The 27,956-nt window shown below is 44.6% G+C and overlaps 1 protein-coding gene and 1 long non-coding RNA gene across 7 annotated transcripts in view; one reads left to right on the plus strand and one right to left on the minus strand.

Moving 5' to 3' along the window:
• Positions 1-8,461, plus strand: part of POC1B (POC1 centriolar protein B) — a 100,958-nt gene extending 92,497 nt beyond the window's left edge. For all 6 annotated transcript variants that reach the window (XM_025881260.2, XM_025881261.2, XM_073900529.1 and 3 more), the window contains 2 exons: positions 2,866-3,087; positions 6,891-8,461. In XM_025881260.2, the coding sequence (XP_025737045.1) occupies positions 2,866-3,087; positions 6,891-6,995 (327 nt within the window). In that variant the 3' untranslated portion in view covers positions 6,996-8,461. The remainder of the gene's footprint in view (positions 1-2,865; positions 3,088-6,890) is intronic.
• Positions 8,462-11,643: 3,182 nt separating this feature from the next.
• On the minus strand, positions 11,644-27,787 carry LOC141374095 (uncharacterized). The gene is made up of 3 exons (XR_012380666.1): positions 27,375-27,787; positions 18,204-18,341; positions 11,644-14,221 (listed from the first exon to the last, which is right to left on the minus strand). It is a non-coding gene; the product is annotated as an uncharacterized lncRNA (long non-coding RNA).
• Between the last annotated feature and the right edge of the window lie 169 nt (positions 27,788-27,956).

The raw sequence follows: 27,956 nt of genomic DNA on the forward strand, positions 1-27,956 counted from the left end.
CCTTTCCTTTCCCCTTTCCTTTCCTTTCCCCTTTCCTTTCCTTTCCTTTCCTTTCCTTTCCTTTCCTTTCCTTTCCTTTCCTTTCCTTTCCTTTCCTTTCATCTCCACGCCTTAAACTCATGACCCTGAGATCAAGAGTCACATGTTCCACCTACTGAGCCAGCCAGGTGCCCCAGAATTTTAGAACATTTTCATCGCCCTCGTACCATTACCAATCTCTCCCCCCCTCTTTTCTCCTCCTAGGTCCTGGCAACCACTAATCTCAGTCTGTCTTCATATATTTACCCATTATGACCATTTCATGAACATGAAATCATTCAATGTGTGGCCTTTATGTATAGCTTCTTTAACTTAGCCTAATATTTTCAAGGCTTATCCACATGGTAGCGTGTATTAGTTCTTCATCCCTTTTGTGGCTAAATAATATTCATTGTATAGATATACCACATTTTGTTAATCCATTCATTATCACAGCATTTGGATGCATATGGAGTCTTTCCATTTGCTTGGCTATCATGGATAATACTTCATTATAAATGAAATACTTTCATTTTTCTTTGGTATATACCAAGGAGTGTAATTGCTAGGTCTTTTGGTAATTCTATGTTTAACATTTTCAGGAACTACCCAAACTGTTTTCCAAAGTGGCTGCACCGTTATACAATCCCACTAGCAAATATGTAAGGGTTCCTATTTCTCCGTATCTTCACCACCATTTGTTATATTCTGTCTTTTGTTTTAGTCTTAGTGGGTATGAAGCAGTATCTCATTGTGGCTTTGATTTGCATTTCCCTGATGGCTAACGATGTTGAGCATGTTATCATGAGCTTATTGGTCATTTGTGTATCTTTGGAGAAACATTCATTCAGATCCTTTGACCATTTTTGGAGTATTTTTCTTTTTATATTAGAGTTGTAGGAGTTATATATTCTTTATATGTTCTCCAACAAATCTCTTATCAAATATATGATTTGCAAATGTTTTCTTCCATTCTATGGGGCTTTTTTTCTGTTTATTGATGGTATCTTTTGAAGCACAAAAGTTTTTAATTTTAATAAAGTCCAATTTATTTATTCATTTAGTCATTTGTACTTTTGGTGTTTTTTCTAAGAAAAGTCTGTCTAATCCAAGGCCAGGAAATTTTACTTGTATGTTTTCTTCTAAGAGTTTTATAGTTTTCATTCTTATATTTAAGTCTGTGATCCATATTGAGGTAATTTTGTATATGGTGTGAGGTAGGGTCCAAGTCCATACTTTTGGATTTAGACATCTAGTTTTTCCAGCACCATTTGTGGAAAACACTATTCTTTCCCCATTAAATTGTCTTGGCAACCTTGTAAAAAAAAAAAAAAAACTGACCATAAGTGGAAGGGCGTATTTCTGGGTTCTCAGTTCTGTTCCATTGATCTATATGTTTGTCTTTATACCCATTGCCATACTGTCTTGACTACTGTAGTTTTGTACTGAATTTTGAAATTGGGAAGTGTGAGTCCTCTAAGTTTATTCTTCAGTATTATTTTGGCTATTCTGGGTTCCTTGCATTTCCTTATGAATTTTAAGATCAGTTTGTCAATTTCTGCAAATAAGGCATTTAGGATTTTGATAGGAATTGTATTGAATCTGTACATATCAATTAGGGGAGTATTTCCATCTTAACAGTATTAACTGTTCTGGTCCATGAACATGGGTGTGGATGCCTTTCCATTTATTTAGATCTTTGCATGTTTGCAGTTTTCAGTGAACAAGCCTTGCACTTTTGTCCTAAGTATTTCATTCTTTTTGGTGTCATTGCAAATAGAGTTGTTTTTTAAATTTTATTTTCAGATTGCTCATTACCGTATGTTTGGAGGGTTTTTTGTTTTTTATTTTATTGTGATAAAATATACATAACATAAAATTTACCATTTTAACCACTTTTAAGTGTATAGTTTACTGACAATAAGTATTCACAGTGTTACGTAATCACCACCACTATCTATTTTGAGAACTTTTTCACCATTCCAAACAGAAACTCTGTACCCATCAAACTCTCCCTCCTTCCAGCCCATAGTGATCTCTACTGTTTCTGTCTTTGTGAATTTGCCTGTTCTGCATACCTCATATTAGTAGACTCATGCACTATTTTCCTTTGTGTCTGGCTTATTTCATTTAGCGTAGTATTTTCAGGGTTCATCATGTTGTAGCATATATCAGAATTCCAGTCATTTTTGTGGCTAAACAATCCTCTATTGTATCTATGTACCACATTTTGTTTCTACGGTTATCTGTTGGTAGATATTTGTGTTGTTTCCACCTTTTGACTATTGTGAGTAAAGCTGCTGTGAACAATGGCGTACAAGTATCTGTTCAAGTTTCTGCTCTAAATTCATTTGGACATCTACCTAGGAGTGGAATTGCTATGTCATATGGTTTATTCTGTGTTTAACTTTTTGTGGAGTTTCCTATAGCAGCTGCACCATTTGATATCCCCCCAGCAATGCACCAGGGCTCCAGTTCCTCCACGTCCTCACCCACACTTGTTGTTTTCCATTTTTTTAAAAAATAATAGTCATCTTGATGTGGTATTTGTTTTTGCTTAAGAATTAGACTGCATCTAAACAGTCCTTTTAGTGGTAGAACACCTCATCTAGCAGACAGATACATACAAAGTGTATTTCATGTAAAAAATCAAGGAAAATTGTGAATTTTATCTATTCGTTGTTAGCTTTATTTTCTCCCTGCAATTGTAATTTTTATAAACTGTAGTTGAGGATAAACAATTAAACGTAAGCTGGGTATTTAGAGGAAGAATATTAAAAACTTATATGTATATCATGTTGAGGTTTGGAAAATGTAACTGTTCCTATCTTTTCTGTGATGTCAAAGACAACAGATACCACCACTGTTAGAACCTTGGCAGACAAGAGCGAAGAGATCAGCAGATATTTCTTGAACCCTTCTTTATTGTCATCGGAATGTTCACCAACATCCTTGAAAAAGAAAACAGAAGACATGAGTGACTTCCCTTCTGAGAGCCAAAGAAGCATACCACTTGCTGTGACTGACGCTTTAGAGCATATTATGGAACAACTCAATGTTCTGACCCAGGTGGGCTAGCGTGCTTTGTACTTAGGGGTAGGTTATACAGAACAGTGCTGCTTACAGCAGGTCGCAGACCTAGCAGAGCCGTGGGGAAATTTCTTAGAAAGGCTAGCTCAAGGTGGCAAGCAATATAGCAAGGCATGCTCTGCGGAGCTGCTATAGTAAGATCTTGTAGAGGTAAGATCAGAGCCCAAGTGTACACATGCATGTGTGCATTTACACACACACACACACACACACACACACACAGCTACCCTTGTGCTCTGTCTGCCATCTGGAGGCCAGAAGGAACAGCGGAGACTGGGAAGAGTAGCGTGGTGCCCCATGCTATAAATGTCTATGATTCTGCTCGGTAAGGTTTTACCTGAAGATTTTTGATGTATTGTGTTCAGATTAGGACATTATCAAAGAAATACTTGGGGCCATAAGAAAAATGATTAACAATTTCTGGTTAGAATGAAATTTTGACAATGTTTATGGTTCTTCACTGTGAAGAACTTCTCATTGTCCAAGATATAACTTTCCTCGTTCCAAAGCTAATTACGTTGATGCTGTGTGCTTCTGGAGGGGATGGCTTTTGCATACCTGTTTTAGAATATTACCTCATCCTTTGATGCCTTTTTACCTTTGCAAAGAAGGTATACTGTGGATCTTTATATACTAAAGGTCTTCCAACTCTTGGTCAGAAGATATAGGTGTCATTTAAAGGAAGGTGGTGTGTTGAAATGGATACATCAAAGGTTTCTCCTCCAGCCCTGCTGATTCAGTGTTTCCTTTGAAGAAGCCTTATTGTTGCTCTGATCTGTATTTGTCAGAGCAGACCTTGCTACAAGTTATACACAAAGAGAGGCTATCATGTGAGCTAGAGAGATGGCAATTACTTTTCCAGAATACATATTTCAAGTTGAAATAGCTCTTGCATGGAAATCGTCTCATTCTGTTCTCAACACTGGCTGTACATTGTAGTCACCTGGGCAATTATAAAGCATACATATGCAGATGGCCAGTTATCTCCAGACAATCCATTGCGACTGGGCTGGGGTAAGGCCCTGACATCTGTCTTTTGAAGTACCCCATATGATTCTGTTTCACAGCCAGGGTTTAGAGCCACTAATTAAATGAATACTAAAAACCTATAGATCACATCTCAGGGCCTTTAGAAGCAAGGGCCACATATGTGGATTTGGGGTCCTGACAGATTGTGGGAAAGAGCCATGTGAGTACTTGGAGTCATCACAAGATTTGTTCAATGAAAGTCATATTAAAATCACTAACTTTCACTTTGCAGTATTGTACTGGAGGTGACCTTCCCTGTATTTATCACACATTTCTTCCCTTTAATGGCAGCTTCCCTTTTGGCCTCATGCCAAATTTAGTTTTGGTTGGCTTATTTCCCATATTGCCACAACTTCTTCACCTCCACTGTCATATTCAATGTCAGGTCCTTCTTAGAGCCTCTCCCAAGTGAATCTTTCCATTCTCTATTCTTTCAGCCTCATGACCCATCTTTCCTTCTTCTTACCTGATTCAAGGTTAAATGAATCATTTAAGATTTACTGAATGTCTCTATGATTTTTAATTTTGAAAGGCTGGCTTTCTTTTATAAATAAAGAGGTTAAAGCAAGCATAACACACTTGGAAAATAGAAACAGTGAATCTGTGGGCAAGTAGCAAGTAAAATAAACAGGTTCTGATTCACTTTAATTACACATGACTGAGCATCTCCTAACTCACTCACAGTCTTTATAACTCATCTGCACTGAACTATAGATAAATGGAATTAACCAGCGTTAAAGGTGTTGCTAATATACATATCAACAGCTTTAGCATGTGGAATTGTGATAATGTATGTAAAATATATAGCAAAATGCTTGGCCCACATAGGTACAAGAAATGGTAGAAAATTTTATCAGCATTTTTTTTTTTAAGATTTTATTTATTCATTTGACAGAGCGAGACACAGCGAGAGAGGGAACACAAGCAGGGGGAGTGGGAGAGGGAGAAGCAGGCTTCCTGCTGAGCAGGGAGCCCAATGCAGGACTCCATCCCAGGACCCTGGGATCACAACCCGAGCTGAAGGCAGACGCTTAATGACTGAGCCACCCAGGCGCCCCATCAGCATCATTTTTAATTAGCCGTAATCTGTAGTATGGAATATGAAAGCAAAAGCTATTAAATAATGATATTTTTAAAAATTGTTTACTTTCAGAGGACGATAGGGAATCAGTTCATTATCTTGAAACTTGTTGACTAAAATAATCAAGCATTTATTCTGCCTTTTCTGTATGAACTCTACCACTGGATAACCAAGTAGTAGATGAGGAAAGTGTCTCTTATTTATAAATTATTCCAGCTAATAATTTTTTTAAATATCATTTACAGTGCTCAAGAATAATAGATCTAGGCATTGAGCAGGTCCAACATTATGAGAAAAGAAATGATCAAACCTTATTAACATGCCTTCTTATGAAATAGAACACTACCTATAGTCTTAACTATAGGTCTTATTAGATCCATAGTCTTGCAGATCTAATCTGAGTCTAATCGAGCCTTTGAATCCAGCTGCCAGTTTATAGAAAATATAGAGAACAGAACAGACTGACCTGCACCCTTAGCACACTATCCTTAAAATTCAGAATGGTGGAAGCTCTGCAGACGAACTCTATTCTAAATGGCCTGAGTCTGTCAACAGACAAATTGTTAAAAAAAAAAAAAAGTGGGTGAGGATGAGAAGCTGTAGATTAAAAGGAACTTTAAATGGCATCTCAAACTTTGAAAATGCGTAAGACAAAATTACAGTGTCTAGGAATGTACACCTGAACGATAAAACCATAAAGAACATAAGAAAGCAATGACTATAATGGTCAGGAGAGTGGCTCTTGCCGGGGGGAGGGCAGGAGTGGGGATTCTGAGAGGCCCATGGAAGGAAGGCTGGAGTGGCTGGCGAAGTAATAGTTCTGGACCTGGGTGCTCGTTATCAGGGTATTTTTCTCATGAGGATTCATTCAGGGACATGTTTTTTTGTGTAGCTTCCTGAATCCATTTTATTTTAAAATAAAACGTTTAAAAGAAATCTAAAAGATTGAAGATGAAATAGTCAATATCAAATTAGATTTGCCAAATGTAGAAGTAGCCATTTGTGTGTGTGTGTGGGGGGGGTCGTTTGTTCATTTTTTAGCCACAGGAGTTAAAAGAGCTAAGATTCATCAAGTCCTATGTACCAGGCACCCGCGTAAGCATTTTATGTGCCTTACTTCAGTCGGTCTTCCTAACAACCCTGGGAGATGCAGTCATTTTCAAGGTGTGAGAACTGATGCCGGTTATTCTAACAATTTAAAGTAAACGAGGGATCCAGCCGGTATAGATGGGGTCCATCATGGATTGGTTGCGGCAGAGTGACGAGTGGTGACATATAAGCAGGCCTTGGGCTGGGCTTGTGGCTCCCGCCCCCATCCCTCCACCGCCACGCACACCCCGCCGTGTAGCCTGCGGGGCTGCGCACAGGCCACCTGTGGCCTCCGCCCTGGCTTTGGTGCTTCAGGAGACCAGACAGGAATGGTCTACAGAGGCCTCATCTTTTACTCTTTTCTCTCCAAAGGCATCAGTTTTTATCTTTTCCTTAAATTGCTTCATGCACTTTTTGCCAGTAGAAGGGCCCAGAAGCAGAACACGTTCTGGGGCAGATTTAGGAGCCCCTTCCCAGCAGCGGGGTGGACATTCCAGTTCCTGAAAGGATCTCCGATGCAGAGATGACCGTCGTCCTCACCTCCAGGTCACTAGGTATTGATTATTTTGTCCTCCTTTTGCAGACTGTTTCAATCTTGGAGCAGCGACTGACTTTGACAGAGGATAAGCTGAAAGACTGCCTTGAAAATCAGCAAAGGCTTTTCAATGTTATCCAACAGAAAAGTTAAATAGAAAAATATGAGCAGAGGCTTGATAAATGACCCCATGTACATGTGCTCAGGAAGGTAGTCCAAGATACTTCACACAACACAACCATGTACTCACTATCATGGCATTTCTTAAAAGGGTGAACAACAGAACAAAAAGCAGAAAAGGCATAATTAACGACTAATTTAAACACACAAATCAATGTCAAGGACTAATTCAGATCATTACCATTTATAATTGCAGTAATAAAGTGATAAGTATTCAAGTGGCTCTATATTTTCCCCCATATTATTGTAAATGCCAGTTTTTGTTTATAGTCCAAATCCTGCCAGGAAAGTAACCAAATCGAATTTCATTGTTAAATCATTTCAGCTGATCACATTCAGGTGATTCCTTAAAGCCATGGATGTGTTTCTTTCGTGAACAACACCCTTGGGGTGAAGTAATGCAGTTAACCTCTAACACTGCATCCTGTATGCAGAGAATAAATTAGTGGTCTGACTCATGTTTCTGTCAGCTCAAAAAAAAAAAAAAAATTATTCTTTCTTAACAATGTCCTGAAATGATGATCTTATAAAATTCCCAAAGCACAGAATTTCCACAGCAAGAATACACTTATATACGTGACACAGGGCAGTGGGTTTTTACTTAATTTATGGTGAACATGTCTTATCCTTTGCCCAGCCTGAAAGAAAATGAAGAGCTAGAAACGCATGAAGTGCACGTCTTTGCTCTCGTTGATGGGCGCGTGGAAGGATTTGGGTTGTGTCCAGACCTATGACCCCAGGTTACAAAGATGGCGCTAGTGGGGTTTCAGTATGCTCTGATGCTTGAATGATGCAACAGTGATATTTACAAATACACACACACATGTATGTCCACATGCTTCAGAAAAGTTGTTGCTTAGGGTGATTTGGGTGGCTGAGTAATAAGTACATATAATATTCACATCATTGTCTTCCTATTTTTTTTTTAACGAATTGTGATTTAAAACAAAATAAAAATGAGCCTGGCATTCCAAAAGATGCTCAGGGTGATTTGGTTACAAATTAAGAATTTTGTTTTATCTAAAAAAAATGAGATTAAATTGAAGAAAAACAAATTAATTTTTGCTTGCTTTTCTGTTAACCTAAACCAGGAGGTGGGAGAGGGCAGTCTGTATTTATGCTGTCTGTAGGTAACATGGGGAAAATGCTGTATCTATGTTTTGAAAAAGAAGAAAAAGTCAAGTGCTATTTATGTAGGAGTCTGTGTTTATAAATTTTTCCCAAGCAATTTCAATCATATGTTTTTTTTTAAATCACCTCACTGTGTGTTTTAAGTGCCTTTTTATATTATAAGTGTGAACTTCTAGACATTTTCCAAAAGTTTTGTAAAGACTAAGTGGCATCGTATTTTTATAACCTCATTCAAAAGACTAAGATATGAAATGTCATACTGATTTTTGTTTACCATTTCTTAAGCTTCAAACAATAAAAACATTTTACCTTTTAAAGAGTTGTTCCTTTCTTTTTAAGTGGTTAAAACCTTGAAATACTAAACTTCCTATCCAGCTCAGTCACCTTTCACTGTGCATAACAATCTCCTGGGGCATTTGTCCAAGTTTCCTGGGCCTTACCCGTTTGTAGGATCACCGGGTCACCGGGTCGGGCGGGGCCCATCATCTGCATCTCTTAAGAAGCTCGCAGGTGCTGTAGATGCTTGCCTGCCTACGGTGCTTGCCTGCCTACGGTGCACGCTCTAGAGACTGATGACGGAGCTATAGCCATTTCTTACAACATGGTGTTGCCACGTTTTTATAGGCATCACAAACCTTTATAAGGCATCTAAAAACAGTGGTGATAGAAATTAAAATGCCTCAAAACTTTTTCAAGAGGGTCATTTTATAATCCCTCCCCCCTCTTTTTTTAAGCTTTTGCGGATTCTCTTTGGTCTTCCTCTGCTTTCCAGCCTCTCATCTGTCCTAACCTGCATAGTCAACTGCCTCATCAACATCTCCACTCGGAAGACTAGTAGGCGTCTCTGAATATGTCCGAAACCGAGCTCTGCTCCCCTCTCCAGTGCCACCCGCCAGCTCCCCTCCTGGGTCTCCAGGTGGGTCTCGGTGAGGGGCAACTCTCCCGGCAGATGCTCAGGCTGATGACCTCAGAGTTAGGCTCACCTCCTTTCTCTCACACCTCACATTCCATTCCTCCAGCAGATTTTGTCAGAGTGGATGAAACATGCGATCGCTTCCACTATCTTGGTCACCTGCTCGGGCCCAAGCCGCCCTCGTCCCTTCCTGACCACGACGTTTGCCTCCCTGCTGGCCCGCCTGCCGGCCTGGCATAGTAAGCCAGTAGGCTCACTGAAAAGCGAGTTTACGCGGGTGGCTCTTCTCCAAACCTTCCAGGGCCTCCCATGGCACTCAGCAGCCTAGAAGCTCAAGCCTTGACAGTAGTAATGGGACCCCTACCCCCTCCTGGTGGACCTCTCCCCGCTGCCTTGGGTCGCCCTCACTCATTGCCCTCTGGCCATAGGCCTTAGTCGCCTCTTCGCCTTCCTTTGAAGAAGCAAAATAGCTCCCGCCTGAGGGCTTTTGTACTTGCCATTCCCTCCGCCTGGAACTCTCTGTCCCCAGCCCTCCTAACATTCCAGCCCTGCTCACAGGCTGCCTTTTCAAAGACATCTTTTTTTTTTAAAAGATTCTACTCTTGGGGCGCCTGGGTGGCTCAGTCGGTTAAGCGTCTGCCTTCGGCTCAGGTCATGATCCCAGGGTCCTGGGACCCCACGTCTGGCTCCCTGCTCAGCGGGGAGCCTGCTTCTCCCTCTCCCTCTGCCGCCCCCCCCCCCCCCCCCCCCCCCCCCCCCCCCGGTTGTGCGCTCGCTCACTCTCTCTTTCAAATAAATAAAATCTCTTAAAAAATGTATTCTTAAGCAATCTCCACACCCATCAGGGGGCTCAACCCCATGACCCCACGATCAAGAGTCACATGCTCCACAGACTGAGCCAGCCAGGCGCCCCTACAGGTTGCCTTTTCAAAGGTGCCCTCCCAGACCACCCAGGATGAAATCATTCACTTCCATTCCTTCCCTGCAAGTCTCTGGTCCAACATAGATGGCAATACAATTGCAATTCTGCCCAGAGGAGAGGGAGAAGCAGACTGCCTGCTGAGTAGGGAGCTTGATGCTAGGTTGGATCCCAGGAACCTAAAATCATGACCTGAGCCGAAGGCAGATGCTTAACTGGCTGAGCCACCCAGGCGCCCCACATGCACAGTCTCTGAAGCCAGAAAGACCCGGGTGTATGTTCTGGCTTTGCTTTTCTCTAGCAGTGTGACCTTTAGGAAAGGTACTCACAAAGCTTAGTTTTCCTTACCTATAAAGGGTAAAAATATAATTGAATTATGTTTGTGAAATGATTAGCACAATTGCTGTCACAGAATTAAATGCTGAATAAATGGTAGATATTATTGCTATTTATTACTCATTTTGTTTCCCTGGACTGCATTTCCAAACAATATGATTTCAACTGTAACTGTGGGAAGGATACAGGTATTAAGTGCTAATGAATGAAAGCATGATACTTAATCCAAAATTAATGTTTTTATTATTGAAAGTACAACTAAAGGAATAAATAAACATGTAAAAGAAAGCCTTCCATACACATAAAACCTCAAGGTTCAGGCCAAAAGCTAGCCTCTGAGCAACTTCAGAGGAATTCAGCCTGAGCATACAAATGCCATAATTATCCTAAGTAGAGGCAGAGCAGAAATGAGAAGTGGGAGAAGGGTCTGGAATGCAAACCAAGGAAGTGCCAGTGAGGCAAAGACTTCCCGGGAGTTCATACTCTTTGTGCCCTTTGACATTTGGAGAACAAGCCGTATTTGCTTTCTACCTTTTCTTTAAAGACAAAGCAGTCCAGAGCCTCACTGAACATTTCATTCACATGAGGAGCAAACTTGGTCTGTTGTTCCCAAGATCAATTCTGCTCATCCCCCCCCCCCCCCGCAAAGAGGATTGAAAGATAAGCCCTCTAGCCCTGGGTAGAAATATTTGGCTGCTGAGAGAAAGGAATGATTTAAATACTTGGAGGTTATTGACAAATAATCATGTTCAACTCATGAGTAAATTCAGTAATAAGTAAGGATGGGTCTATAATAGGTATTTAAGTGGAATTATATCTTCAATACATTGTATGCTTCATATTCCACTATGGCTCGTACAATGTTTTCACCTTAGCAAGTCATGAGGTTTTAGACTTCATGCTCCAGAGGATTTATGAATGTACGTTGAATCTAGAAACACAGCGTAATTGCCAGGTTGTCCTCCATAAGCCCCAGCTGTGACTCTTGGTCAGCTAACACAATGGCAGCTTGGGTTCCCTGGAGAAATAGGTCAGTGGTTTGCCAAGAGGCAGAGGTTAATGGGGGTAGAGAGGGTGTGCACAACTACTTTTTTTCTTTGCAAAGTACAAAAGTTGCCTTTTCTTTGGGGCCAAATCTCAAACATGTTCCTAATAAAAAATAAAGCCTCTGCTTTGAGATTCTTCTCCTAATAAAGGAGACTTCACAACAAAAGCAGTAGGAGAAATAGCTCACTCATCTAAAATTTCTAAATTTATAAAGCAAAAAGTGAATGAGAGGAAAAAATTGGCAGAGATGCAAACGTAAATAATTGGGAATATCAACAGCTCAGAAGTAGAATTTTATTAATCCACAAAACTAATAAGGTAGACTTAACATGTGTACAAAGAACTATATGGAAATATAAGCAAATTTTCCTTTTTGTCCAAGTGTATTTTTAAAACAAAATTTGACCATGTTCTGGACTACATGATATAAAGGCAGTTACAACACTGTATTCCGTATATCCAGAGAGCAAATCATAAAATTAGAAATAACCAAATAAAATGCTCAATCACACAGAACACATGAAAAAGAAAACTTAAACTCCTCAATAATATTTGGGCCAGTGAACAAACCCAAAAATGTAGTGCAAATAGAAATGCAACCTGTCAAATTAGATGGAATACCACTGAAACAATGAAAGCATGAGCCAAGGATCTTCCCAAAATTGTAAGAAGCGATCGTGATAAAGTGAAAGGAAAATATAACAAAGTTCACATAAAAAATGTGGAAAATAGTTTGCCCTTGGAAAATTTTAAAGTCAATCATTAACCAAAAGGAGAAGAAAACGTTTTAGTTCAAAAATAATAAAAATGCAGCTAACTTAGAATTTGGTCCTTCGGGTTACCATTCACAGTTTTAAAGTAAATGTCAGCCACTAATCGGAGTGGAAAAATCAGAGAAACAAATGTAATAGGAATGTGATTTATGTAATTGCTTATTTCAAGATTTTTTTCGTGGCTCTCAAGTAGCAGCGTGTGTATACTTTTTATCTAGCCTTGTGTTGACAGGAGATGGGTAGGTCAGGCTTTGACACAAATCCTTTTCTTGGCATACTCCAATCCTTCTGCAGACTCCTGGTTTGGCATAAAAAGTGTGGCTAGGACAGCAGCACGTTGGCCTTCTGTGAGCAGGAAGGGTATTTTTTAAGAGTAATTTCTCTTTTGTCACATTCTTGGTACAAATGTATCATTAAGAAAATTAATCATCTGCCTTGTTCTAACCTCTGTTCCTTTCAGTGACTCAAAAACATGACCTGGCAGGATGAGAATGGCACTTACTGATTTTTAAATATCTATTACAAAATGATTTTGTGTTAACAAAAGGATACCTGTAAAACCTTTTGAAAGATACAAAGGGAGAAAAAAAGGCAGCATGTCATTACTTTGGGATGAGACACCTCTGTGTTTGCCCAGGATCTTCCTGTGGCCCGGAGAAAGGACAGTTCCAGATGGGCAGGGGCTGTGGCGCTCTCCGCTGGGTAAGAGGGAGGAGGTCCAAGACTCGGGTAAAGGGCTTCTTGCTCAGTTAACTCCAGGATACCTTTGCATCTCATAATCCTAATGAAACACTATCACCACCTTAGGTTGTTTCCTCTGCTTAATCCCCAAAGGAAATCCCTTTGCTTTTCAGAGATAAAAAGTTAGTAGAACAAAGAGAAAGTCAGGGGAAGCGCCTGGGCCCTTTGCTATAGAATTTCACTGAAGCCTTTCCAAGCCCCATGGATAGACCCTGAGGGCTATACTGTTTAGTCCTACACCTGGATTGAATATCAAGGTCTGTGAGAAGATGAATCATTTAGAAACCTGATGTTCTTGTAGGGGACTGTTGCCTTTTTAGAACTCATTTAATAACAACTGTGCCAAAGGCAAAAATCACGTAAAAAGTTCAAAGTCGTTAAATCCCCTTTCTGCCTGCTTTCAACGAGTGAGAGTCGGAACTGCTAAGCGCAGGGGCTCCCTGTCACCCCAATGTTGATCATTCTTTCTCTGAAAAGGAGAGATTAAAGACCCAACATTAGGGGCATTGAAGAGAACAAACTGCTTAAGGTGGCGGTTTTTACTCCAGGGAACACCTGTTTAAGACTTTCATCATTTTCCTTTCCAGTTTCTCCATAAACCGCGGGAGTCAGGCAAAAAGATGCAGGATGGGGATTTTGGACCAGGTGGGATCATGAAAGATAAATATGAAAGGAGTTGTGGCCAAGGAGGGTCCTGACTCGTGTTTCCAATACAGCACATATTCAAGAGAGCACCTGTAAGCTCAGGGGATTTGGGAAGAAGCAATGGGAAGTCCTTATCCTGCCGATGGAAGAAACCAGAGGCGATAAAATCCTAGACTATATTTATTCACCATTAAAATAAGCATTTGATGTCTTAGACTTATGGCAATAACCTAGTGGCGGTAGAGCCAAAATGTCTTAGAAGCAGGTCCTCAGAACGCCCCTGTCTATGTCCTTGAATCTGGCATTGGTCAGGTTGGCTGCTGGTGTTGCTCAAGTTGCCGGGCGGCTCCAGGCAGACCTGTTTTGCTCAGCCTCTGTGGTATTTTGAATTAGGTACCGACATTTAAAAATGAAACAAGTTCACATGAAAATCCAGGTTTTTGGGTTCTGTTCAAAAACGGGAAGATCTGGTACTCTGTGATGGTCATTTATCATGTATTCTATGTTCTGTTATTACATACGGCACGTCCCATGCCCAGGACAGCACCTTCCAGTCCCCCTGTCTGCTTGTCTATGTGGCGGGTCGCTGCTCCGTCAAATCGGTGTCTGAACAGTGTGGCTTGTGTGTCTCAGAGCACAGCTCTCACGATCCCGTGGACTCGGAAATGGTAGAGCTGAGGAAACAGCTCTTTCTCTTGAGGAAGCGGAAATGCAGGATGAATGTGGGCCAGGACCCAGGCCGTGGCCAGCCCTCTTGGCTCCTGAGGCAGGCCTCCACCCCCCGCCCCGTTCTCTGCTGCCTCCTTTACTTGGTATTTTCGTTCAAGACAGTAAATGTATTTCAAAAACCATCAAGCTTTAAAATAATCGTATGTTAAATGAAAAAAAAAAAAAACAGAGAAAGTCAAATCATTCTCTATGTACCATACGATTAAAACAGTAGTACATCGTGCATTGAGAGAAGACTTTGGGTGGAGGCCTTAGGAAATGTTTTTTCTTCAGTTTTCCAGACTTCCTTTAATAATGACGTGTTAATTTCCGTAATAAAATAAAACTCTCATTTTAAGCATTCTAAGCGTGCTGAAGCCAGATGCCTTGCCTGGTCATGACAATTCCTCTTCCCTTTGCCAGAAACTCACTTCCTTGCTTCCCTTAGAGCTCAGACTGGCCCAAGTGTCTCTTTCCTGACTAATGAGATGGAAGGGGACGTCTTCTGGTGGCTCAAGATTTTCAGGACTTGCAGTCTTAAACATAGTGATGTGAAAATGTCAAGCAAAATTCTGGAGGAAGAATTACAGATTCTAATCTTGAGTACTGGGCAGGGAACGGGATGGAGTTGACAGACCCCAAACCCAGTTTTAGATACCCCAGGAAAGAATGTCCTATAGTTTATATAATTATTAGGTTTTCTATTACTTGCAGCCAAAAAAGTGGATACATGTAAGAACACTTACTTTTTTTTTTTCAGATAATCAATTTAAACACATTATCTGGAGTTCAGATTTTTTTTTTAACTTCCTTTCCCAATACTACCTAAGTAAATTGAAATGAGAGCCAATACTTTCGATAATCTCATCCAGTGAAAAGGGATAGTCAGGAGATGAATAGAAGACTCCACACCATACTCCCTTTAAGAGCATGCAGATAATCATCCATTTTAACTCAGTTCACCAGTTTGGTTGTAACAATCCTTGGGTTTCATGGGGCTGATCAAGTAGGGAAATCTTTCCACTGATCATTCCAAAAATGGAAAGAAGATGGACATTTGATTTCATACAAGTATTCTGCTTATGCTGGAGACATACAGGACACACTTAGGATGGGCTGCCATTTGATCTGCTTCATTTGTGATGCTGGCTACCACAAGGAGGAGGGACTGAGAAATTCAGAGAGGCGAGATGGGGCAGAGAGAGGCTGAGAAGCAGAAGAGATTGGAAGCCATTCCATAATGATGGCTTAAAGGTTCAGAGGTCTCTATCTTGGAGGAGAGAAGACTTGGAAGATGTGAGAACTCTTAGTTAAATTCTGTGGGTTCAAGGCTTAGAGATTCATTTGGTTTATTTTAGGTTATGCAGACATTTTTAGAAGACTCTATGTGAAAATACAGAAGGCAAGAATCTCAATTACAGGACCGGGCAATACGACACCCCAGGAAGAATCATAGTCAAGTTTGTTGGGAAAGAGAGGAATTACGGTCTAGCTGGGCCTACCTGAGCCTAGTACTTAAGGTCTAGTGCAGGATATGAACCGTATTGTTAGAGTCCATCACAATTACAGGTAACCTGTCGTACCATACCCCCAGCAGCAGAACTCTGATTCTGGTGCTTCATCACCAACAGGAATTGGTGATGTCTGTTTTGTCTCTGCTTTGCTGATGTTACCATCTGACTGACCTCTCCCCATTTTTCCAGTCCAAATGCTTGAGAGAAACAATTTCATTGATGAATTAAATCATCATCATCCCTAGCAAGACAAACACTTGTGAGGGGCTTACCATAGGCCAAGGATCAGCCCATAGGTAGACCAGAATGGTGGCGCCACACAGAACATGGCCATTTAGGTACCAGGAAGTATGTTGCTTCCCTCGGCTGGGCATGGTGGAGAGGGCAGGCCCGCCTGCTCGAGCATAAGATCCCTTTATAGGAAATGGCAGGCTCTGGGTATAAGCTACTACAGAGAAACCCTGGGCATTTAAAAAATTCTTTCAGAAGGTAGAAGGAGGTGGAAATGACAGAAAGGTAGGCTTTAACCAGATCTAAGGAATACTTTCAAACAATTAGTACTCTCTGAAAGCAAAATGGACCTTCTTGAGAAATAGAGAGTAGCTCCTTCCTGGAGATGTTTCAGAGAAAGCTGGATTACCACTCGGCAGAGAATTTGTAGCTTAGAATAGAGAATAGCACATTGAGGATCTGACCCTGAGACTCTGATCCTGTGGTAAATGCAGAAGGAAGTCTGGGACCGGAGGAGTCTCACACATTGGAGGCGGCCTTGCAGAATTTGGAGCCTCAAGAGACTCTCAGAATTGTGAGGCTCTGAGTCTTCTCTGAGGCAGATATTTGACAAACTGTAGGCTGTACAGGGTCACTTGTACAAAGTGACCCTAAAAACTCTCCAAGCCAATTCACCTCTAAGGATGATTTAAGAGAGGAGCAAGCACTTGGTGCTGAGGAGAAAGCCTGGGATTCTCAGCTCTTACCACTATTTTGAATTGAGGTGTCGAGGATCTCACATTAAAAATGTGTGTGTGTATGTGTGTGTGTGACATACCTTACCACATAGTCATTTATCAAATGAATTAGGCAGTGACCTAATTATAAGGGGCTGATGATTTCCAGAAGGGCAAAAAGAGAGCAACCTGTAGGAGTAACTTGTTACATTAATTTTCAGTGAGTTCTTGGATCTTTTCTTCTGGGACAGTGTTCTGGGGGAAGGAAGAGACAGGAGGAAGAAAGGGGAGAGAGAACACCTAGCTGAACATCTGTTGTGGGTCAGGCACTGGGCACTTTCTTGTCTCTCATCTTTGGGTGATGAATGAGGGATGGCACACATTCAAAGCCAGCGAGAGGTGTGTGAAAGCACTGTACTTGTGACATTAATTGTGTCACAAGAAAAGAAGGAAAGCTTGACCTGTGTTAATTTCGGTTCCTTGTGTGCCCTCGCTTAACTAAAGCTCCAATGGTAGCCTCACACTGGAGCATTCTTAGCGGCAGCCTGGCTGACCCACGCTAAGTTACTTACAGATGCTTGAATTCACCCATGTTCTTTGGAAATTACTGCCAGCCAGTGTAATAATGACACATTGTTCAGTTCTTAGCACTTGGTGAGGACCTGTCTCGAGAAGGATTTTGCTTCAAAATTATGAGGCAAAAGTTGAGATTAAGGCTTAAAGGAAATAACCTTTGGAATTCAACATGCAGAGGGGAACTGGAGAGCAGTCTGCATTCAGTAGTCTTTTCAGGAGTGTCCTGAAAAGTTGCGCTCCTAGGGGCCAGGGCTTGTGGAAATCTGGGTGGCGCCAAAGAAAGAGAAAAATTCAATTGTGGGAAAGAACGGGAATAAATAAAGGCAAGAAAAATGCACGAGGCACCTCCGTACACTGTTACGCTTATCCTTCGCTCAGGAAGCAGCACCTGGGTGGGCCTATCTCTGCCCCTGGCCTCCACCCTGCAGCCTGCGGAGCGGGGGGGACTACACACGGGCACCCCTTCTTCCCCACCCCCGGGACAGCCTGACCTAAGGTAGAGAGCTGCCTGAGAAGCTGCTGATCATCTGGGATGCTCGGGGTAAGGAGAGGTTTACCTGAGTGGGGCACAATGCCCTCAGCTCTCTGATGTTGAAATTCCACTTTGTGGAGAACCTTCTGATACCCCCCACCCAACATCCACCCTGTCCACCGACTTCATGTGGCCCCCAGGTAGGAGTCGGACCCTCCCAGCCACAGGGGTGAGCCCTGGCTGATTTCCCGAGATCTGGTGATGGATCCGGGGTCATCTGAGCCGGGCGACTATAATCTGTTCTTCGCCTGGCAGTGAAGGGAGGAGCGTGAGACCAGTTGCCACTCACGGGATCTTGAAATCACATGAGTCGCATGAGGTAAGTCACTCTGTGGATAAAATGCACACAGGCTAAAAGGCAGAGTTGTGAGAACAACAAATGTCCTGAAGCCCAGTTACCTTTAGGTGGTTCCCTTCAGCCTCCCGAATGGCTCACACAGCCTTGGGGAAGAAGTAAACCAGGAGAAACACAGGTGTCACCGGATGTCATGGGATCGGTGTTAAATGGGAGGGAAAGCCTTCCATGGCCAAAAATGTCTGCAAAATATCAAATTACACAAAATGCAGTCATTTGTAAAACATTTAAAATGCATATTGTAAGTGTCCTGGAAGTTTGTCAACTATACTTCAAATAAAACAAAACAAAACAAAACAAAAAACAAAACAAAACCTACTTAAAATAAATAACTGTCCAGGAAGGAGCTAGGGTAGGAAGCATGATATAGACTTCTTCAATCCAAGGACCAGATGGGGTTTTGTTTTTGTTTTCATAGAACACTTGAGTATTTTGAGGAACATAGTTTGGGAAGCTCTGCTGAGTCATTCATTTTCAGGTTTCACACCTTAGTGAGTGAAACAGCATTTGAGAGAAGACAGGAAGCCGAATTTCTTCCTTCCCAGACCTATGCAAGACCTCCCAGAACTGGCAAGACTTGCTTAAAGGGTGATGCGCCATGCTGGCTGTGAGCCGCCATCACCCCTGGAGCTGTTAGAAGCATCCCCGTGTTCTGATTCAGCAGGTCTGCCAGATCCCAGGCAAATCACAAACATCTACATATATATGATAGATAGATAGAGATAGATAAATGCTCTCTATCTATATCTTATATAGAATAACATAGATACAGATATTTGCCATTTGTTTTATGGTGATCGTGAACATTCTCACTTTAAGAGTAATGGTAAGTAACCTATGACTCTTGCTTTACAATACTCTTTAATATTTCTCTCTTTTTTTGCTTTTTATTTTGAAATAATTTCAAAAGTTGAAAGAATAATATGAAGCCATATACTTTTTAAGATTTTATTTTTGAGTAATCTCTACACCCAACATGGGGCTCGAACTTACAACCCTAAGATCAAGAGTCTCATGCTCAACCGACGGAGCCAGCAAGGTACCCCAAAGCCATATACTTTTTATCCAGGTTTCCAAAGTGGTAACATTTTGCCACTTTTGCTTTATTATCACCTATGTATCTATCATTCTTTCTATATCTATCATCTATCTATTCATCCATCTTCTATCCGTCTATCATCTATCATCTTTCTACCTCTCCCCCATGATAAAGAAAATCTGCATCCTAAGATAGCCAACCGAGCCAGCGAGAGAGTCCCAGTCCTTGCCCCAGGGCTCTTCTGGGTTCTTCTCCCTGCTCTGCTTCCCGCACGCACCAATCCAGGTCCTTCCCCTTGCCCCGCTTTGCGCACGCACCAAAAGCGCCAAGTGTGCAGAAGTAGAAGTGTATAAATTGCCCCCTTTGTTTGTGCTCGGTGCTCAGATCTTTGGAGACCACTCTCCTCTGAGCCCGCCACCATTAAATAAGCCTCCTATCCTCCAAGATCTCCGAGTGCCACTTGGTTCTTCCATCGGGTGATCCAGTCCAGGTTCTGTAACATTTGGTTCCCTGACCGGGAAACCCAATCACGCTGGCCCATTGTTGCCACCGGTTTGGGGGCAACGGCGGGGCGGTGATGGAATGAGGGATCATAATGGAGAAGGCGCGCCCTGCCTAATTTTCGGCAGTCTCCCGCCCCAGTCGCCTCGGGCCTGCCCCACACCGCTGTTCACACCAGACTCGAGGAGACTTGGCAGGTGACGACCTGGTCCCGACGTTGGATTCTGGAAAGGCCTGGGGTCCCAGGACCCAGACAGGCCCACCCCCACTGAGGTGGAAGGGGAGCCTGGTCACCTCCCAGAGACCTCTTAGAGGTCTCACAGGTAGGGATTCCCAGGGAGGGAATGTAATAACTTCTGGAGTGAATGTGAGAATGAATGTGCAGTCCGACCTGGCTTGCTTAAGTGGACTGATTCTGTGACTCCACGGGCGGGCACCCTTAAGGTCCCCAGAAGCCTACGGAGTTGTGTGGGCCTGTCTGTGATTCCGTGGTGAACAGCATACAGTCTAGAGCGGCATCGGAATAGATTCTGATCATTAAGTCACAATGCTGAGACCCCTATGGCTAAGCCTCACCTAAGCTCCTTCAGGACACGGACAGACGGGCATCTGATTGGTCTCCTTATCTCAGGAGGCACCCCCCCTTTGTCTATCTCTGCACCACAACACACGGGGACATCACCATGGGGTCAGGACAGAGTAAACCTACGGTTCTAGAGACCATGATCAGAAATTTCAAGAAGGGGTTTTTGGGAGACTATGGAGTCAGGATGAACCCCGGCAAGTTGAGAACCCTATGTGAATTGGAATGGCCCACCTTTGATGTTGGGTGGCCTTCAGAAGGGACATTGGATGTTCCAATGGTTCGTCGGGTATGGCGAGTCGTAACAGAACCAGGACACCCTGACCAGTTTCCGTACATTGACTCCTGGCTAGGAATTGCTCAGACACATCCCCACTAGGTGCGATTCGCTTGCAATGGGCAGGGACAGGCCAGAGCCTTAATCATCTCATCCAAGCGACCTAAAGAAAATCAGCAAAAGCCCGTCTCCACAAATCTTAGCCGGAGATCCTGAGGATGAACCGACCCTGCTCCCACCGTACATACCCCCAAGACCACCTACACCTGGCCCTTCAGCTCCAGACACTCCGCTGCCATTGGTTTCACCGATGTCTCCAGGACCAGAGGATCCACCAGCGCCCCCAGACCCAAAAGAGCCACCTTCTCCAGGACCAGCAGCTGGGCTGCAGCCTGTGCCCTCCAAATGCTGGTACGAGAAATGAGAGATGCGGGAACCCGAGAGGCACGATGAAGATGGGATGGTAAAAAAGAAAGTCAGCCTGCTTGCCGCCACCCTGGAAGAAAAGGACAACACAAAAATGGGGAGACCCCAACCACCGAAAGGGGGGAACCCAGAACCCCCTTGGCAAGGGATCAATGTGCCTACTATAGAGAGAAAGGGCGTTGGAAAAATGAATGTCCCAACCGGGGAAAGGCTCAAAAGCCCACCCGCAACAAGGAAGAACCCCGAGAGGAGGACCTCATAGGCCTTGCGGGAATGGACTCAGACTGAGGGGGGCCGGGCTCTTTCCTCCTTGGCCCCCAGGAGCCCACGGTCAAAATGAAGGTGGGGGGCCAACCAGTGACTTTTATGGTTGATACTAGGGCCAAGCACTCTATTGTCACCTCCCCAGTGGCACCTTTCAGCAAAAGGACTGAGACCATCCTCAGGGCCACTGGGACACGGGCAATACAACAGCCCTTTTGCCAGGCTTGCCAGTGGGAACTCGGGAGCCATGAGGTCCCACACGAGCTCCTTTATCTGCCTGATTGCCCCATCCCTCTCCTGGGCTGAGACATACTCTCCAAGCTTAGGGCTCAAGATAACCTTTGAGCCCACTGGACACAGTAGCCTCCAATTGAACCCAAGGCAAGAGGAGATGAAGTCTCTAATTCTAGCAATTACCACGCCAAGGGAAGAAGAATGGAGGCTATTCTGTGTCCAGGTCCAACCGAGCAGCCCGCTGGAGTTCAGACTCGCCTTCCCTTCAGTATGGGCTGAAAACAACCTACCTGGATGAGCCCGGAATCAGGCCCATATCATTGTTGAACTGATCCCAGGAGCCCAACCTCAGAGGCAAAGGCAATACTCGCTTCCACAAGAAGCTAAGATTGGCATCCAAGAACATCTGACCAAACTCAAAGAAGCAGGTATTCTAGTCGAGTGCCAGTCGGCCTGGAATACCCTACTCCTGCCAGTCAAGAAGCCAGGAGGGGGATACCGACCAGTTCAAGACCTGCAGGCCTTCAACAAGGTGACCATCTCTCTGCACCCAGTGGTCCTGAATCCATACATCCTCCTTGGCCAAATCCCCAGGTCGGCCAGATGGTTCACTTGCCTAGATTTGAAGGATGCCTTCTTCTGCCTCCTCTTAGCTCTCCAGAGCCAGCCACTATTTGCCTTTGAATGGTCTAAACCTGATACACACGCCATATGCAACTGACTTGGATGTGCCTCCCGCAGGGGTTTAAACACTCACCAACCCTCTTTGGGGAGCGCTGGCTGCAGATCTCGCCAGCTTCCCAAGAGACACCACATGGTGCACCCTCCTCCAGTATGTGGATGACCTCCTCCTCGCCAGTGACACACAGGAAGACTGCACAAAAGGCACAAAGGCCCTCCTACAGCTCCTGTCAGACTCAGGATAACAAGCCTCATGGAAGAAGGCACAAATCTGCCAACAGGTCCGATACCTTGGTTTCCTCCTCACCCAAGGGAAAAGAGAACTAGGGCCGGAGAGGAAAAGGGTCATTATCTCCCTGCCACAGCCCCAGACAAAAAGGGGCCTACGAGAATTCCTGGGGGCTGCAGGATTCTGCTGCATCTGGATCCCTGGGTTCTCGGCAGTAGCAAGACCTCTCTATGATGTCTTAGGGGGACCAGATCGAGAACCCCATGCCTGGACTGAGGAAGCAGAAGCCACCTTCACAGAGATAAAGACCGCCCTGGGGCAGGCTCCAGCCCTGGGCCTACCAGATGTAGAGAAACCCTTCAATCTCTTTGTGCATGAAAAGGAAAAAATAGCTCTCGGGGCACTCACCCAGACTGTTGGACCCTGGCAATGGCCAGTTGCTTACCTGTCAAAGAAGCTGGACCCCGTGGCAGCGGGATGGCCACTGTGCCTCAGGGCGCTGGTGGCCACAGTCCTACTCATCAAGGAGGTGGACAAACTTACCCTGGGGCAAGAACTTAACGTCAAGCTCCCTCATGCAGTTGTGTCCCTCATGAGTGCACAGGGACACTGCTTCCTTTCCAACTCTTGGCTGGCACAATACCAAGGGCTCCTCTGCAAAAACCCATGGGTCACCCTCGAAACAGTAAGGACATTAAATCCAGCAACCTTTCTCCCCACAGAAGAGGGGGAACCAGACCATACTGCTCCAAGGTGACTGATGAAGTCTACTCGAGTTGTCCAGATCTGCAGGATCAAGCCATAAAGAATCCAGAGCTCATGCTGTTCAGCGATGGCAGCAGTTACCTACAAGAGGGTGCCTGGAAAGCGGGTTATGCAGTAACCACAACCACTGAAGTCCTAGAAGCTAAGGCATTACCAACTGGCTGGTGAGCACAATGGGCTAAACTATATGCCTTGGTCCCAGCCCTCACCCTCAGTGAAGGCAAGAGAGTCAACATCTACACTGACTCTCGGTATACCTTTGCTACTGTACATATACACGGAGCCATCTATAAGGAAAGGGGCCTCCTAACCGCAGCAGGAAAAGCTATCAAGAACAAAGAGGAGATACTGAGACTCCTCTAAGCCATCTGGCTTCCAAAGGAAGTAGCGATCCTGCACTGTAAGGGACACCAGAAAGGAGACAACCCCATAGCACGAGGAAATCGTCTGGCAGATGAGGCAGCCATGACCACAGCCAGTGAGGACATGGACAGAGCCCCTTCCCTCACCATGGCCCTGACACCCCCAGAAGAAGTCCCTCTGCCCGGTTACACTAAAAAGGAAAAGGAATGGGCCATGGCAGAGGGAGCCACCCTGACTGAAAAGGGATGGTGGATGATGCCAGATGGGCACATCTTTGTTCCAACAGCAACTAGAGGGAATCTAGTCAAGGAATACCACCAACTCACTCATCTGGGGAAAACTGCATTAGAGGCCCTTCTCAAGAAGCACTACTACATCAGTCAGCTGCTGGCACTATGCCAAGCAATGAGTGAACGATGCACAACATGAGCTAAAAATAATTCTCAGTCTGCACCATGGCCCCCGCCAGGTGTCCAGAGGATGGGAGCAACCCTCTTTGAAGATCTAGAGGTAGACTTCACAGATGTGCAACCAAGCAGGGGGTTCAGATATCTCCTAGTAATAGTATGCACATACTCTGGGTGGGTCCAAGCCTTCCCCACAAGGATGGAGCAAAGCCGGGAAGTAGCTAAAATTCTCTTGTGGGAGATTGTGCCTCAGTTTAGCCTGCCATTAACAATCCATAGTGACAGTGGACCCGCATTTGTGGCAAACATTGTACAGGTCTTGACCAAATCTCTCAACGTCACCTGGAGACTCCACACAGCTTACTGGCCCCAAAGCTCAGGGAAAGTAGAGCAGATGAATGGCAACCTCAAGGGGACCTTACTAAAGTTTTGTCAGGAAACTAACCTCCCATGGCCGGATCTGCAACCCCTACCTCTCCTGCATGCTCACTGCATGCCCGGGACATCAGGTTTCTCCCCATTCGAATTAATATATGGACGGCCTCCCCTGTGCTTGGAAAGCCTTCCAGGAAACTTGCATCAGGTTGGAGATAAAGGGATAAAGGAGCAGTTTCAGGCCCTGGGGGCCACCCTAAATAAATTACAAAAGTACACCATTGAGAGGGCCCCAATCTCTTTAGGGTCTCAGGTACACTCTTTCCAGATAGGGGACTCAGTTTGGGTCAAAGATCGGAAGAAAGACCCCCTGAAACCGCAGTGGACAGGGCCGCACACTGTTGTTCTAACCACCCCTACTGCCCTCAAGGTTTCAGGTGTCACTCCGTGGGTCCACCACTCCAGAGTGAAGAAAGCTCATCATTCAGACAAGGAGCCTCACCAGTGGAGAGTCCAGCCAGACTTCACGAACCCGCTCTGGCTTCACCTTTGACGAGACCCCACCAATTGATGGACACCTGCTCACCGTGGTCCCTGGCTCTCATCGGCATGATTTCCCTCATCTTGGGAGTCGGACTCTACACTGTTGCCCCTCCTGACTGGACTTTCCCCAAGAGACGTACTATTGTCATTGCGTATTGGGTGTCCCTAGGGTATATTACTGCACTCACTTGTCCACGGGTTTCATCTGCTGATGGGTTAGCCACGATGACTCCCTCTACCTAAGGTCTTAGATCGCACTTATACTGGCTCTCTGCTGTCTACTCCTGCATGCATTTCACCATGGTTTTCCTGGCCTCAGTCATTCCTGGTCTTCTGCTGCCTGGTGTGCTGTTCCTCTGCACTGCCTCTAGCTTGTCCGGCCAGGCAAGGGGGGCAAACTCTCATATCGCCATTACTGGTAAATGGACTTTCCAGCTTATCCCCCTCAGTCCTGCACCAGCACCCCCACTGACTTCTTCCACCTGGGATGGACACCCACCAAAGGTTGACCTCCACTTTGATGAATGCCAACTTCTTGATACCTCCTGGGAACCTCATAGACAGTGTTGCTACCATGGTCCTCACTCAGGTTACCGGCTGGTAGATATCTACATCTGGGGGGGCCTACGCCTCAACAGCCAAACACCTGTCCTCAGTTCTGCTCGCAAGCCTGGGGATGCGAGTCATGGGTGGCAACTTGGCCGGGAATGGAACGATGGTCCAATGGGTGGTGGAGCCTCAAACAGTGCAGTGACATCCGGATTTCCTTGTCACGAAACGCTACACAACACCACTCCATCCTCTTGCTCTAACAATCACATGTATATCAGTCTTAGAACCCAATGCCACATCATGGGCCACAGGAATCCCTCTCCTGTTGGGCCAATATCACTCTATAGGGACTGACCCCATGGCCAAGTTTATGATTAAGTCTGTGTTTGCCCCAAGCCTTGCAGTCAACCCCCAGAGTCAGACAGAAAATAACCCGCCCTGGAGCATCCCTGGGTCCCCCATCCACACGCAGCAAGCATCCGTAGCGCAACTGTTAGGTATGATTAATACCTCCCACCAAGTGCTTAACCACTCAAATCCACCCCTAGCGTCTGACTGCTGGATCTGTGTAAAGCCCAGTCCCGTCCAATACCTACGTGTCATCCTCAACCAAGCTACCGTGTCACCTCCTACCTTGGCACTGGGGACCTTAGATTATCCCATTCTGGCTCTGGTACTGCTGTATGGAAACTCTTCCTCTTCCATCACAGGCCACAGTCGGGTCTGTGCGCCTAACAACACTTTTCTGGCTTGTGATCAAGGTGTATACATCTGCATCACCCCGCACAATCAATCATGCAAGCTTGTCAGATCTTACCCGATCTTTCAATCCTCCCCGGGAGCCATGCCCCACTCATATGGAGACCTCCTAGCCGCCCCCGACATTCCCCCATGGCCATCCCTCTTATCGTGAGCCTGTTGGCTGCATCAGGTGTTGTCCTTGGCGCCACTGGCTTCGGGATGTCTCAGGTTGAGTACCAGGGGCTAACTCAACAACTCACGGTGGACTTTTCCGCCCTCACTTGGTCGGCTCTGGCCTGCAACGCCAGCTCAGTTCGCTGGCCTCAGTGGTCCTCCAAAACAGGTGCGGGCTCAACTTGCTCACGGCCGCGCAAGGGGGCTCTGCCTTTTCCTACAGGAGGAATGTTTTTTCCTTGCTAATGAGTTGGGGGTGGTCCAAGAAACTCTGACCCAATTACAGGAACGAGTACATCGCTGGTGGGAATCACTCCAGTGGACAACTTGGTGAGATCCCCTCTCACAATGGTTCCCTTGGTTTGCCCCCCTCGTTGGCCCCCTCCTATTGCTTCTCCTCATAGTAGCACTTGGTCCTTGTATTCTTAATGCACTTACTAGGTTTATCACTACTCAAACTGCTAAAATCAGACTCCAGTTACTCCTTACTATCGTCCCGTAGAAGATGAAAATGATGCCCTCTAAGTTTAAAGGGGCATCAAAGGAGGGAAAAGATAAACAAAATCTGTGTCCTAAGATGGCCAACCAAGCCAGCGAGAGAGTCCCAGCCCCTGCCCCGGGGCTCTTCCGGGTTCTTCTCCCTGCCCTGCTTCCTGTGCACACCAATCCGGGTCCTTCTCCCTGCCCCGCTTTGCACACATGCCAAAAGTGCCAAGTATGCAGAAGTAGAAGTATATAAATTGCCCCCTTTGTTTGTGCTTGGGGCTTAGACCTTTGGAGACCACTCTCCTCTGAGCCCGCCGGCGTTAAATAAACCTCCCATCCTCCAAGATCTCCGGGTGCCACTTGGTTCTTCCTTCGGGCGATCCAGTCCAGGTTCCATAACACCCACATCTATCTATTTTCCCGAAACAATTAAAAGTTGCAGACATGATGCCTCAGTCCCACTAGAAATGCCAGTGTGTATTTACTAGAAGACAAGGACATTACCTACATAACTACAGTTCAGCCCTCAGACGAAGGAAGCTGACGTATGGGGTACCACCATGGAATCCACCTACCTCATTCAAATTTCACCTATTGTTCTGGTAGGTACAGAAAAATTTCTTTTCCCTTCTGTTTCTGGATCCGATCCAGGATCATGCGTCACATTTACTTTTGATGTCTCTGTAGTATTCTTCAACCATTCTTTATCTTTTATGACTTCAAAGTTCTTGAAGATTTCACACCATTTTTTTTTTTTTGTAGAATCTCCCTCAGTTTGGGTTAGAATGATGGATTTCTTTATGATAGTATATGCATTTTGCCAGGAATATCACAGAAGTGGTGCTCTTCCTCTGTGCATGTCATACCGAAGGACGCATAATGTCAACCAGTCCCGTTTTTGACAATGCTTATTTTGATCCCTGGTCAGAATCAGGCAGGTATACTTGTAATAAGAAACGAGGTTATTGCAACCATTGTAGGTATGAGAGGTGCCTTTGCTCCAACCCCTGCACAAGAAGATGAAAAAAGAATCCAGGCTGGAAAGAAAAGCTTAAGAAAGTGTGCTACTGAGGACAACCAGATTTTCTCATTTAATAATTTCCTTGATTGTGAACGAGAAGAAAAATATGGTTTTCCTTTTTCTCCCTGCTAACAAA

This window comes from Callorhinus ursinus, unplaced genomic scaffold (assembly GCF_003265705.2).
Source record: "Callorhinus ursinus isolate GAN/ISIS: 27379988/994484 unplaced genomic scaffold, GSC_fseal_2.0 scaffold14, whole genome shotgun sequence".
In the NCBI taxonomy this organism is placed as follows: domain Eukaryota; kingdom Metazoa; phylum Chordata; class Mammalia; order Carnivora; family Otariidae; genus Callorhinus; species Callorhinus ursinus.